Raw genomic sequence first — 12,189 nt, 5'->3', positions numbered from 1 at the left:
AAGTTTTTAGATTTAAATAAAGTGGATCAAGTCTATATTTTTAGTCTAAAATACAAAAACATGACTCATTTAACCCTCTTAATATACCTATAACTTTGACTTTTAGATTCTAGTTTCATACATTTTTAAAGCTATAACTCTGTCAAATAAATCCTAAATAAATAAATCAGAAAGTGGAAGAAAACAACGTGGATAGGTTTTCATTTCTTATACAACTAAGAGATGCTGCTAAGATACTTTGTTTCATAGCTAGATTGGATTTGGATCTGGATCGGAACCAGTTAAGTTGGGACCGGACAACGGCAGAGAAAGCCAATCGCATTCCTGTTAACAATTACATCTCACTTAATGTGTAGGTTTCAAACGACAAGACAGAGCAGTACAGGACAATTTAAACTGTGCCTGGAGTAGATTTCGAACTGATGCATAAGATTTTTAATCCAGTCACATGTTTCATATCTATGCTTACCGGGTTCAGACACAACCCGATCCGCAACCGAATTGATAAGATCATAAGAGCGATCGAAAGCTCTGTATCAAGTGCTAGCGTCACGCTCCTATTAGTTTACTTACCGCCTGTGTTCCATTTTTTTCGTCCTTTCCCCTGTGTGCAAAGACTTCGCACTCGCAACCCCGGCAAATTGCTTTCTTGCGAAGGCTTCTCCTCTCCCTTCTCTCTTTCACTCGCATTCTCCTCCATTCGCCGGCACCGAGATGGCTATCGATCACGCGTCCCCTCTCGGACTGAAGAGCAGAGGCGCCATGGTAATTGATTGACTGATTGTTTGGTTTACCGTTGCCTTTTCTTTTGTTGCTCTGCTTCTTGGTTCTTGATTGGTGTTTCAATGGCGATGTCGGATTGAATGTGTGTGTATGGCTGTGCGCGTGCAGGGCGGGGGTGAGTGCGACGACGAGGCGGAGAACCAGCGGTGGCCGCCGTGGCTGAAGCCGCTGCTGTCCACGAGCTTCTTCGTGCAATGCAGGATCCACGCCGACGCGCACAAGAGCGAGTGCAACATGTACTGCCTCGGCTGCATGAACGGCGCGCTCTGCTCCCTCTGCCTCGCCCACCACCGCGACCACCACGCCATCCAGGTCAGTTGCAGATTGATGCGATTAAGCCATTCCAATGCTCCCTGCATATTTCCTTCCCCTGTTCCATCGATTCCTTCGGTTGGGTGGTTTCTCGGTGACTCACGCGGAAATGTTCGGTCATGGATCGGAGCAGATACGGAGGTCGTCGTACCACGACGTGATCCGGGTGTCGGAGATACAGAAGGTGCTGGACATCACCGGCGTGCAGACGTACATCATCAACAGCGCGCGCGTGGTGTTCCTCAACGAGCGGCCGCAGCCCCGCCCCGGCAAGGGCGTCACCAACACCTGCGAGGTCTGCGAGCGCAGCCTCCTTGACTGCTTCCGCTTCTGCTCGCTCGGATGCAAAGTACGTGTAATACACAAACTCTGTTGCATTGCGCGTTCCCACTTCCAGACGTCTCATACCTAACATGTCATCATCCTTTTTTGCCGCGCAGATTGTCGGTACGTCCCGTGGCTACGGCCCCAGGAAGAAGCACGGCGGCCGTGGCGGCGGTGACGGCAGCGGTAACAAGAAGAAGAGGGCGGCGATCAAGGACCTGGGTTCGGACTCGGAGGACTCGTTCAACAGCACCAGCGGCGGCAGCAGCGACAAGAGCAGCGTCGTGCAGAGCTTCTCGCCGTGGACTCCGCCGCCGACCTCCGCCAGCTACCGCTCCGGAAACAAGCGCCGCAAGGGCGTCCCGCACCGGTCGCCCTTCGGCAGCCTCATCGTCGAGTTCTAGGACAAGACCCGACACAGTGTCTGTCCTGATGGCTGATAAACACTTCGACAGTGAACTCTGCTGTATACATGACATAGCCAGGAAGGTAATAACCGTGCGCCCCAACGGCCATCCCTGCGCCTCTGGACGTGGAGGCCGGCCGGCGGCGCAATGCCGGTGAAGGGCTAGAGCGGTAAGAACACACGTAGTACTGCTATAGTTTGCTTCTTTCAGGTTCTAGTTACAGTTGCAGTTGCTAGTTACTGGCAATAGTACCAGTAAGATAGCTGCTGCAGTACTTACAGCCTCGTAATCGCATCTAAGCTTTGCAGCCTTGTACATTGTAATATGCCAGTACTCTCCATATGGTAGATGTATATATAGATGTATTATCACAATGTGGGGTAGTATCGTAGTAGTCAGTAAGGTGTTCGCATGTGTATCAGCCGTGTAATAAAAATAAAAATGCTGCTCTAATTATGCCGGAATGGCTCGGTTTGTTAGTGCCCCCAATGCTGCTCTAATTAGTGCCCCCAATGCTGCTGCTGTCCTGCTGCTATGCAGGAAAAGATTGGTTCGCTAGAGTGGCACATCATTCAGTGCAATGTCCGTGTCCTCCTCCTCCTCAGCATCTGACATTCTGCAGGGAACCGCCACTGCCAATCCAGATGCCGCCGCGGCATTGCCCCTGCGTGGCCGCTGATCCGGTAACCCATGGACACTTGAACCTCGCGCACGTCCGAAGCGGTGTGGCGAGCGCACATGTGTGCCGGTGCGTCTGGGAGCCCTCCCCTACGGCCGTGCGCCAGGGGATGGGAATCGGGATCGGGGGCCGGCACGTGTTTGGACACCCGTGCGCGCGTGAAAGCGCCGTGCCGCGCGGTCGGTACCTTCTGGAGCGGACGCTGAGTCATGAGGCGCTGGACGGCCCGGTTCCGTCCACCCGGCGTGGACTGGAAGCTGGATGCCGAGTCGTGCCGGGCGCCGCCGCTGCCTAACTTACTTGACCCGCCATTTGTCCCTGAAAGCGGCGGTAACCGATACCGCCCCCTTGCTGTCGTCCACCGCCTTAATTTTTCTCCGCGCCCGTCCCCGTCCCCGTCCGTCCCGAAGAAGCCGTGCCTCCAATCAACGTCGAGCATTTATCGGCGCAGCAGACCGAGTTCACACGGCCCTGCTCTCCACTGCCGATTTTTCCGCGAGGCGGACGTGCAACTCCGGCGACAGCCTCTGCTGCTGGCAAGTGGGATTTGTGTACCCCTAGCTAGCTGCTGCCACGACAGTGCTATGCTTGGAAGATGCTCCGTCCGGCCCCCGGTGGGTGGGTCAAGTGCGCCCGTGCCACTGTCCATTCGCTGCACTTCGCAGCTCGCACGGGGTGTCTCCGTCTTAAGTGGCAACACCCCGTTCGTAACGTACAGGCACAGCGCCTGCCTCCATCGACAGAATTTCGTGTGCACACCCGGCACACTCATTGCCCTGCCCAATTGAATGCCGAGTGTTGATGATCAAAAGTGAAGTGAAGAAATTTGGAGCTGAAAAATTCAACGGATCAGAACATCCGGTTATAGATCGAAATTTTCGGTTAAGTTTTTACCGAAATATTCGGTTTTAGATTGGAACTTCTGGTTAACTATTTTTTTTTCAACCCGAGAACCCCATTCTAAGGAAGAATTGAATATTCTGTCATGATTGAAATTTCTGGTTTAGGGTCGAAACTTTCGGATTAAGTATTCTAGTTCAAACCGAGAACCTTGTTTCGAGGGAATCAGATATTTCGGTATGACCAGAACTTTAGATTGGGAATTGGAACTTTCGGTTACAGTTGGATCCGAGATTTTAGAAAGAGATATAGTCATATTTGAATTTGAGTTTTGATAGATTTCGACTCAAAACGGGTCAAGATCATCCATCCCTAAAAATATAAAGGGCCATGACCGATTAAAGATGACCAATATACAATCAAATCAATTAAATTTACTTTTATTTATCTTTTATCCTTTTTACCCTAATTTGCTTCTCGTTCTTGATCTCAACGGCCAAGGGCAAACCATCGGCCATCTATGCTTTGACGGGTCCATCTCGAGCGTGAGTGACAGCGACTGCGCGAGGCCACGACGACGGTGCTGCCCGCTGAGCACTCAGACCGAAACTTCCGTTTGGGAGGCCAGAACTTCTGGTTTTTCCAGGGGAGCTTCGGTTCGATTTGCACACGATGTGCTAAATGTGTTCGGAGTGATAACTTTTCTCGTCAGCACACTTTTTGGTAAATCCGTTAGGGATGGAAGTTTTTCGGCTATCTTTTGGCCGAATTCTAAAATCCTAGGCATGTCTATTTTAGAAATTGACAAAGATAACATCATCATGACGTCCTATGACGAGTTGCTGGAAGAAGCGCGTATGACAATTGAATCCGACTTGGAACAGCGTCGGCAACAGTTGCTCTCGCGCTATGTGAAAACTCGACAAGGTATGTTCAAGAAAGAAGATTCTTCACTGTCTGCCAACTAAACCCCTAAGGTACCAACCAATGTAAGTGATCAACCCTCTTCCTTGCATGAAGTTTCTAGTATAATTGATCAATCTATTGGTGCAACCATGACTTATAGTGTTCAAAAGATGGTTAATGATACATTAGTTGAAAAGATTCGGCCTTTAGTTTTACAAATTCATGAGGAATTTTTTTTGAAGAAACCTCTTGCTAGTAATGCTAGTGCTCCAATTCTTCCTATTGTTGTCAATACATTACATAACGTTTCTTATGCGTATTTGAGTAATCCTCCTGATGGCCGAACTAACATATGTAGTGTAGTTGTGAGGAACGGTGACGTCTTAAGAGGAGGGGGTGAATTAGGACACTTAGAAACTTAAATTAAATTGGCTCCAAAAACTTCACAAGATAAACCTATCTCAAATTATATCTAAATGTGCTCTAAGTTTATCTAGTGTGTCTGCTCTACCGTTTAAGAGGATTGCAACCTACTCTAGCAAAGTAAATTGCAAGTATATAAATGCGAAAAAGTAAATAAGGTAGAAAGACAAACTCGACACAAGAGATTTTTATCCTGTAGTATCGATGGCATGAATACCACCCCTAGCCCACGTTGAAGCTCCATAAAAGATATGCTCCCAATCAGCATGACTCTTTCGGTCACAGCTCTTGATGCACCAAGTCACCAAGACAAGGTCTCAAGAACGATGGCCATCAAGCCACCAAGGCAAAGTCTTACCACTAGCCTCTCTTCCGGTCACTTTCCCCGGTGATCACTTTGGAGCTTGAGCCACAAGGTAAGGATCTTTGTGTCCCTGTACGTGTGTATTACTACCGCTCCACACCAAGTTGGAGGGTCAACAAGCATGAGCCACCAAGGTCCAAAATGTCGGTGAGTCACCAAGACTCCAAAGCGCCGAAGTATCACTCAGTACAAGTTAGGATCAATCCTTAATCCCTTCTTTAAGTTGCAGCACCTAGCTACAACTCACTTTAGGCCTATAAGCACTAAACACTCTCTAATCTTGTGCTTAATCGCCTTGGATGACCACTTTAAGCACTTTGGTGGTTTTTATGTCTTCTCAAGTGTATATAAGCTTCTCTAGACTCCACCTGCATGCCACACTATTAAATGACTGAGTGAAGGTGTATTTATAGCCTTAAACCCATCAACTAGCTATTTTTCCAACGGCTCAGAAAAGCTGTTAACACCGAATGATGCGGTGAGAACAATAGTATTGACACTGGATCATCCGGTGAGTGCAAACTCAGAAACTAGCCGTTGGAACTCCACTCACTGTGTCTGTGAACATCGGACACTCCGATGTACCTTTAAATCTATCACCGGACCTTTCAGTGAGTTACCTTGAGCCATCCAAGCCTTTGTAGCCTCTTTGTGTAAAATGCTATGCATTTATCCGGTGTTCATTACATTCACACCAGACCATCCGATGAGTTAAACCTTCTCTTCTTTTCCTTGGAAATGCCCTAGTGCAACTATCTCTATGATTACTAGACTATCCGGTGAGTTGATCTTCATTCTTCAGCACTTGAAATCACCTCTGCAAGAAATGCTCCGGTGTTATAATCCGGTGAGCATAAACCAAGCACTGGACCTTCCGATGGGTTGATCTTCAGTCTTCTGCACTTGCATTCTTCTCTGTAAGAAATACTCTAGTGCCATCTAGTGCAGATCACTAAACTATCTGGTGAGGTACTCAGTCTTCTCTCATTTGTTAGAAATACTCCTGTGAGTTTAACACAGAGAGCACTGGACTATCCGGTGAGGCTAACAGTCTCTGAACATAAAACTCCAGTGAGTGCAAACTTCTCACACTGGACTATCTAGTGAGATCAATTCGCCTGGGACTTCTCCAATTCAATAAAACTTTGTCCCGGCTATGGTGGCTTTTTGATGTATTGCATCCATAAGACCTACTAACATATATTCTTGACAAACATGTTAGTTTCAATGCCTATATTGTTATTAATCATCAAAATCACACTCATAGCCTAATAGGGTAATTTCCGCTATAATCTTCCCCTTTTTGTGATTGATGACAACACAACCAAAGCAAGTGACAAATAATAAATGATACCAATTGTAAAGAGCACAAGGTCTTACCACATTGCTTAGATGCATGCTCTTACCATTTAGTACCATTTTGTCGTGGCTCTCCATTTCTTCATTGTCACTATCTCTCTTGATGGACCCATGCAAGAGCTTCTCCCCCTTTGTCAACATAGATGACTCATGTTGCTTCTTGTATCTTCTTCTTCTCTCCTTTGTCAACTTCGACATTCCTAAATATCTTGTATCTTGCTTCTTGTTTCAGTCATCAAAATTCTTATCCTTTGTCAACAATCTCAAAAAGGGCTACAAACATATGTTAAACTCGAGGAAGAGCGTTAGAGCACATGGGAGAGAGCTTTATAAATTATGATCCAATGAAATGATACAAATTGTAAGGATATGAGATATTGATATCAAATAAAAGAGACAAACAAGGATCATAATTCATGAAACTCACATGATATAATTTACACCCCCTTTATGTGTATATACATATAATGAGACCCACTTGTAGGAATGTAGCAATATATGCACATCTAGTCAATCAGTAGAGGTAAGAAGTTTAAGTCATATTATGCATGGAGGTAGTTTAAATGTAGAAATGAATTGACAATGATATCAATTGAAGTCTTTAAGCATTGCATACCTCTAGGGACATGTTGATTTTTCCATAAGACTACAAAATCGCAACCCATAGGACGTGAGGAATGGTGACGTCCTAAGAGGGGGGTGAATTAGGACACGTAGAAACCTAAATCAAATTGGCTCCAAAAACTTCACAAGATAAACCTATCTCAAATTTTATCTAAATATGCTCTAGGTTTATCTAGTATGTCTACTCTACCGCTTAAGAGGATTACAACCTACTCTAGCAAGGTAAATTGCAAGTACGTAAATGTGGAAACGTAAATAAGTTAGAGAGATAAACTCGAAACAAGAGATTTTTATCCTGTAGTATCGATGGCATGAATGCCACCTCTAGTTCACGTTGAAGCTCCACAAAGAATATTCTCCTGGTTGGCATGACTCTTCCGGTCACGACTCTTGAGCTACCAAGTCACCAAAAAAAGGTCTCAAGCACGATGAGCCACCAAGCCACCAAGGAAAGGTCTCACCGCTAGCCTCTTTTCCGATCACTTGCCGCCATGATCACTTTTGAGCTTGAGCCACTAAGGCAAGAGTCTCCGTGTCCCCGTACACGTGTCTTGCCATCGCTTCACACCAAGTTGGAGGGTCAACAAACTTGAACCATCAAGGTCCAAGATGCTGGCGAGTCACCAAGACTTCAAAGCACCGACGTACCACCTGGTACAAGCTAGGATCACTTCTTGATCCCTTCTTCAAGCTGCAGCACCTAGCTACAACTAAATCTATGCCTATAAGCACTAAACTCTCTCTAATCTTGTGCTTAATAGTCTTGGATGATCACTTTAAGCACTTTGCTGGCTTGGATATCTTCTCAAGTGTATATGAGCTTCCTCTAGACTCAAGCAGCATGTCATCCGAGCCTCTGCAGCCTCTTTGTGTAAAATGCTCTGATGCATTCATCCGGTGCTTATTCTATTCACATCGGACTATCCGGTGAGTTAAAACTTCTCTTCTTTTCCCTAGAAATGCTCTGGTGCAACTATCTCTATGATCATCAGACTATTCGGTGAGTTGATCTTCATTCTTTAGCACTTGGAATCGTCTCTAAAATAAATGCTTCGATGCTATAATTCATTAAACCAAGCACTAGACCTTCTAGTGGGTTGATCTTCAGTCTTCTGTACTTGCATTCTTCTCTGCAAGAAATATTCTAATGCTATCTAGTGCAGATCACCAGACTATCCAGTGAGGTACTCAGTCTTCTCTCCTTTGTCAGAAATACTCTGATGAGTTCAACACATAGAGAACCGGACTATCCAGTGAGGCTAACAATCTTTGAATACAAAACTCCGATAAGTGCAAACTTCTCTGCACCGGACTATCTGGTAAGGTCAATTCTCTTGGGACTTCTCCAATTCAATGAAACTTTGTCCTGACTGCGGTGGCTTCTTGATGTATTGCATCCATGAGACCTAATAACATTTATTCTTGATAATTATGTTAGTCCCAATGACTATGTTGTTATTAATCACTAAAATCACAATCATAGCTTAATAGGGTCATTTTCGCTACAGTTGCACCTAATCATGTTTCTTCTCATGCTATTAAAAATAAAGTGACACAAAACCCATATCAAACACCATATATTAGGCCCTATGCTTCAACTTTAGCTCAAGCTTATAGAGCCAAAAATTATCCTAATGTGCAAACATCTTTGATATCTTTTTACCAAACCGTAGCATATAGTGTTCCGCCTATAATACTACAAGAATCAGGAATCTCTTATGGACCAATACCTGAACAAAACTTTACTACACCACCTCCTATCACCTCTTTATGTGCCGAATGGGCCTACACCGCCATTTGAGCCAATAACTAACTCTAATCGGATTGTGGTCAATTACACCGAAATCATGTGAGAACAAGCAGCCAATGTGCTAAGAGATCAACTCGGCTTAGAGGTTAGTAGAAAATCTCGTGCAAACAAAAAGTCATATCCTGAGCACTATGATACAATACCATATACCCGTAGTTTTAAGGTTCTTAATTTTGTAAAATTTACTAGGGAGGATAATAGAACAACTAGGGAGCATGTGGGTCAATTTCTTATACAATTATGTGAAGCTAGTTCCAATAATGTGCTAAAAATTAGATTATTTCTTTTGTCATTTTCTGGAACAACTTTTACTTGGTTTACATCTGTCAGACCCATCATTACCGGGGTCTCCTATGCCTCCTGTATCAGTCCATGGATTAAGTAGCTGATACGCACAGAACAACAGTTGTAATATCACAGTTAAACTTCATAAGTAAATAACAAGATTCAGGGTACAAAAGGGCTTACAAACCATATTGAATATTACACATCTGGCCTAGCGTCCAGCAAAACACACAACGGAAGCAAAAGCCCAAGCCACAAGCAGCGAGGGAGCGAACGCGGCCTCATAGACTGTTCTTCATCCCCGGCTTCACCTCCGGTGGAGTCAGCATTAGGTTCTTCATCTGGACGATAGCAAGAGTGAGTATGGAAGGTACTCAACAAGTCCTATACTACTTCAAGGGGTTGATAGATGCATAATGGATATTTCAAGGATAAGACTTTACGGCATAGTTTTTAAGCGTAAAGCAGGTTTTATGCAGCTTACCAATGGTATCAACTATGATTGATTTCAGGATATTTTAAGTAGTTCGAAGCCAATGGCGAGCTGTTTCTAGGGTTTCTCGGTCCTGGGAGGGGCTACACCTCACTCCTCAGTCCCTTCTTATCACATCTGGTGTACCTCTAGTACCACACAGTTTCTGGCGGAATGAGCCAAGAACCATATCACACGGACATCTAGTCCACACACTCACTCATTAAAACTCACGCACCCGGAGTCTAGTCAAAAAGGTTCTACCTTCGCATGTCCATGATCGTGGACATGGCTATTCGAATGATTTATACTCTGCGGAGGTTGTACAGCTTTACCCACGAGATATGCTCAGCCTCCATTCGTAGCCAGTGGAGGAAAGAATCATACCGAGACTCTCCAAACACCTTTCCTACTAGGCTTTTCCGCGAGACATGCCAAGTACCAGAGCTGCATGTTCTGAAGGCCAGCCTCCCTTTTTAAGCCTAAGCCGGTCCCTGAAACCTCCAAACAGCGGGACAGATAGACCCTTGGCTGCTCGTTGCTCTCAGCCTCCTGGTATGATGCCCAACTCAGTCTGGTGAAGGCAAGTCCTGCCCATACAGGACGCATGGTTGTACGAGGTCGCTAAGGTATGGCGGCGAAATGACTCGGTCCTTAAGCGGTCGGGCTAGGCATCTTCATGGGTAATAAATACCATCATGTAACTCAAACCCCCAAGAGTATCCTCCCGAGAGGACTACTCTACCTGCCCGTGCCAAAATAGTTTTTACCTATTTTTACACATCACCATCCATGTCCCACATGGCATCAAGGATTTCACGATCATCACGGAATTCACAACCATTAAGGAGGCATGGTATATGAATTATCATTGATAACAGTAAATCTTATCTCCGAGGAGAAGTGTTTTTAAAAGCGACGTCTCCGGGAAGACGTATTCCATTCTAAGCATACTAGATATCAAGGTGTCGTCTATCGTTAATATATTTAACAATAGGTATTCCTAGGGTGATATGTATTCTGAATGATGATATGTAAGGTATGGCAGTGTTGATAGGTTTAGCTACTACAAGTAGTTCGAAGAAAACGCAATATATAGCACATGCGATAATAAGTCCGGTTTTAGTTGATCATGTATATTATTCGAAAACATAGGTTCAATATGATCAAGGAAATAGGACTTGCCTTCTTCGGAATTTCCTTCGAAGTCTTGATTGTAATCGGGATCCTCCTCACTTCGGATACTTCCGACGTAGCACTCGTAGAATTCGGGTTGTCTTGAAATCGCGACTACGATCAATAACAGTGACATTAAGAAGAATCAATTAAACACCAAATGAAAAGCCAAATGAGTCCTAATGGACTCTACAACATGAATGATGAGTAGATTTCGATTTTAGATGAATTTCAACGAAAGAATTGCCGAAATCGGAGTCAGAACGGAGAAGTTACGGCCCTCGGAAGATTTAACCAAAATTTAAATCGAGAAATTAATAAATAATACTGTTCACAGGTGGGGCCACATGCACAGTAACTCGGGCCCACATGAACAGTATGATTTTGCGTCAAATGGGCTTAGATGGGCCGGATCCGGGCCTGGATTGGCCTGGGCCGGGTTTGGTACGGGCCTGGTTACACAGTGTTGGCCTGTTCGAGTTTGGGCTGCTTGGCTAATGGGCCGCGGAGGCATGCCGGCCTACCAAGCGGCCCGTCTGGCGACTGGGTTGGTGAGGCCGGTGGCTGGGCCGAGCCAGGCGGAGGCCTGGTTTTACGCGCGTGCGAGCGAGTGGTGGAGGAGAGGGGAAAGGCTTGGCCGGCGGCGAGAAATTGCGGCGGGCATCGCCGGAAAGGTCACCGGGGTTGGATTTTCGCCGGAGCTTCACGACGATGAGCAGACGCCAGCCTTGTACATGAGACGGCGGACTCAACAGGGGGCTTCTCGCCGTCGGTCGGCGACAAAAATGACGCCAGCACATCGTCGAAGGAAAACAGCGGCGCTGCGCGACGAGACAACACCTTTCCCGCACGGGAGCGGGGTCAATTCGGCACGGGAAAGGGGCCTAACGCCTCTAGAGCACATGGCACTACGGTCGGTGACCACTCAGAGTGTTTAAGTACGTCGATGGCGACGCTTGCACGGCGACGCACAGCAATCGGGCGGAGGCGCACGACGATAAGCAAGAAAGGAGTTCGGGCGTCGCCTGCATGCTATCTAAGGGGGTTGTTAGGGGAACCAGGAAGCTCACCAAGCTCAAGAATGAGGAGAAGCGGGTCAGCGGCCGGCGACTTGTCGAAGTAGCGGCGGTAGTGATGCTCGGCTATCGGCGCGGACGATTTCCTGTCGGGCTCCCGGTGATTGGACAGCGGCATGAGGACGGTGACGGCTCACCGGTGACCCCTAGCAGCACGTCGTCGGCAAATGGGTGGAGAAAGGGGTGCGGCGGCGACAATGGCGATGGCGGCTGTGCTGTGGCGGGGCGGGAAGAGAAGGAGAAGAGAGAGACATGCGGGGCCACTATTTATAGAGAGGGAGAGAGAGCACGAAGGCGGTGCGTGCGGGCTGGCGTCACAGGTGGCGGCCAGCGCCCACCTTTTTCTTTG

General features: G+C 46.4%; 1 protein-coding gene across 1 annotated transcript; it reads left to right on the top strand.

Annotated features, from left to right (window-relative positions):
• Nucleotides 1–516: 516 nt before the first annotated feature.
• Nucleotides 517–2,290, top strand: LOC133919551 (protein RGF1 INDUCIBLE TRANSCRIPTION FACTOR 1-like). Its single transcript, XM_062363974.1, has 4 exons — nucleotides 517–765; nucleotides 892–1,095; nucleotides 1,229–1,444; nucleotides 1,536–2,290. Exons 1-4 carry the CDS (start codon nucleotides 715–717, stop codon nucleotides 1,821–1,823), a joined length of 759 nt encoding a protein of 252 aa, XP_062219958.1. The 5' UTR covers nucleotides 517–714; the 3' UTR covers nucleotides 1,824–2,290.
• Nucleotides 2,291–12,189: the final 9,899 nt, after the last annotated feature.

Source organism: Phragmites australis, chromosome 5, assembly GCF_958298935.1.
Source record: "Phragmites australis chromosome 5, lpPhrAust1.1, whole genome shotgun sequence".
Taxonomy (NCBI): domain Eukaryota; kingdom Viridiplantae; phylum Streptophyta; class Magnoliopsida; order Poales; family Poaceae; genus Phragmites; species Phragmites australis.
Note: the sequence above shows the minus strand (reverse complement) of the source record. Positions and strands in the feature narration are given on the sequence as shown.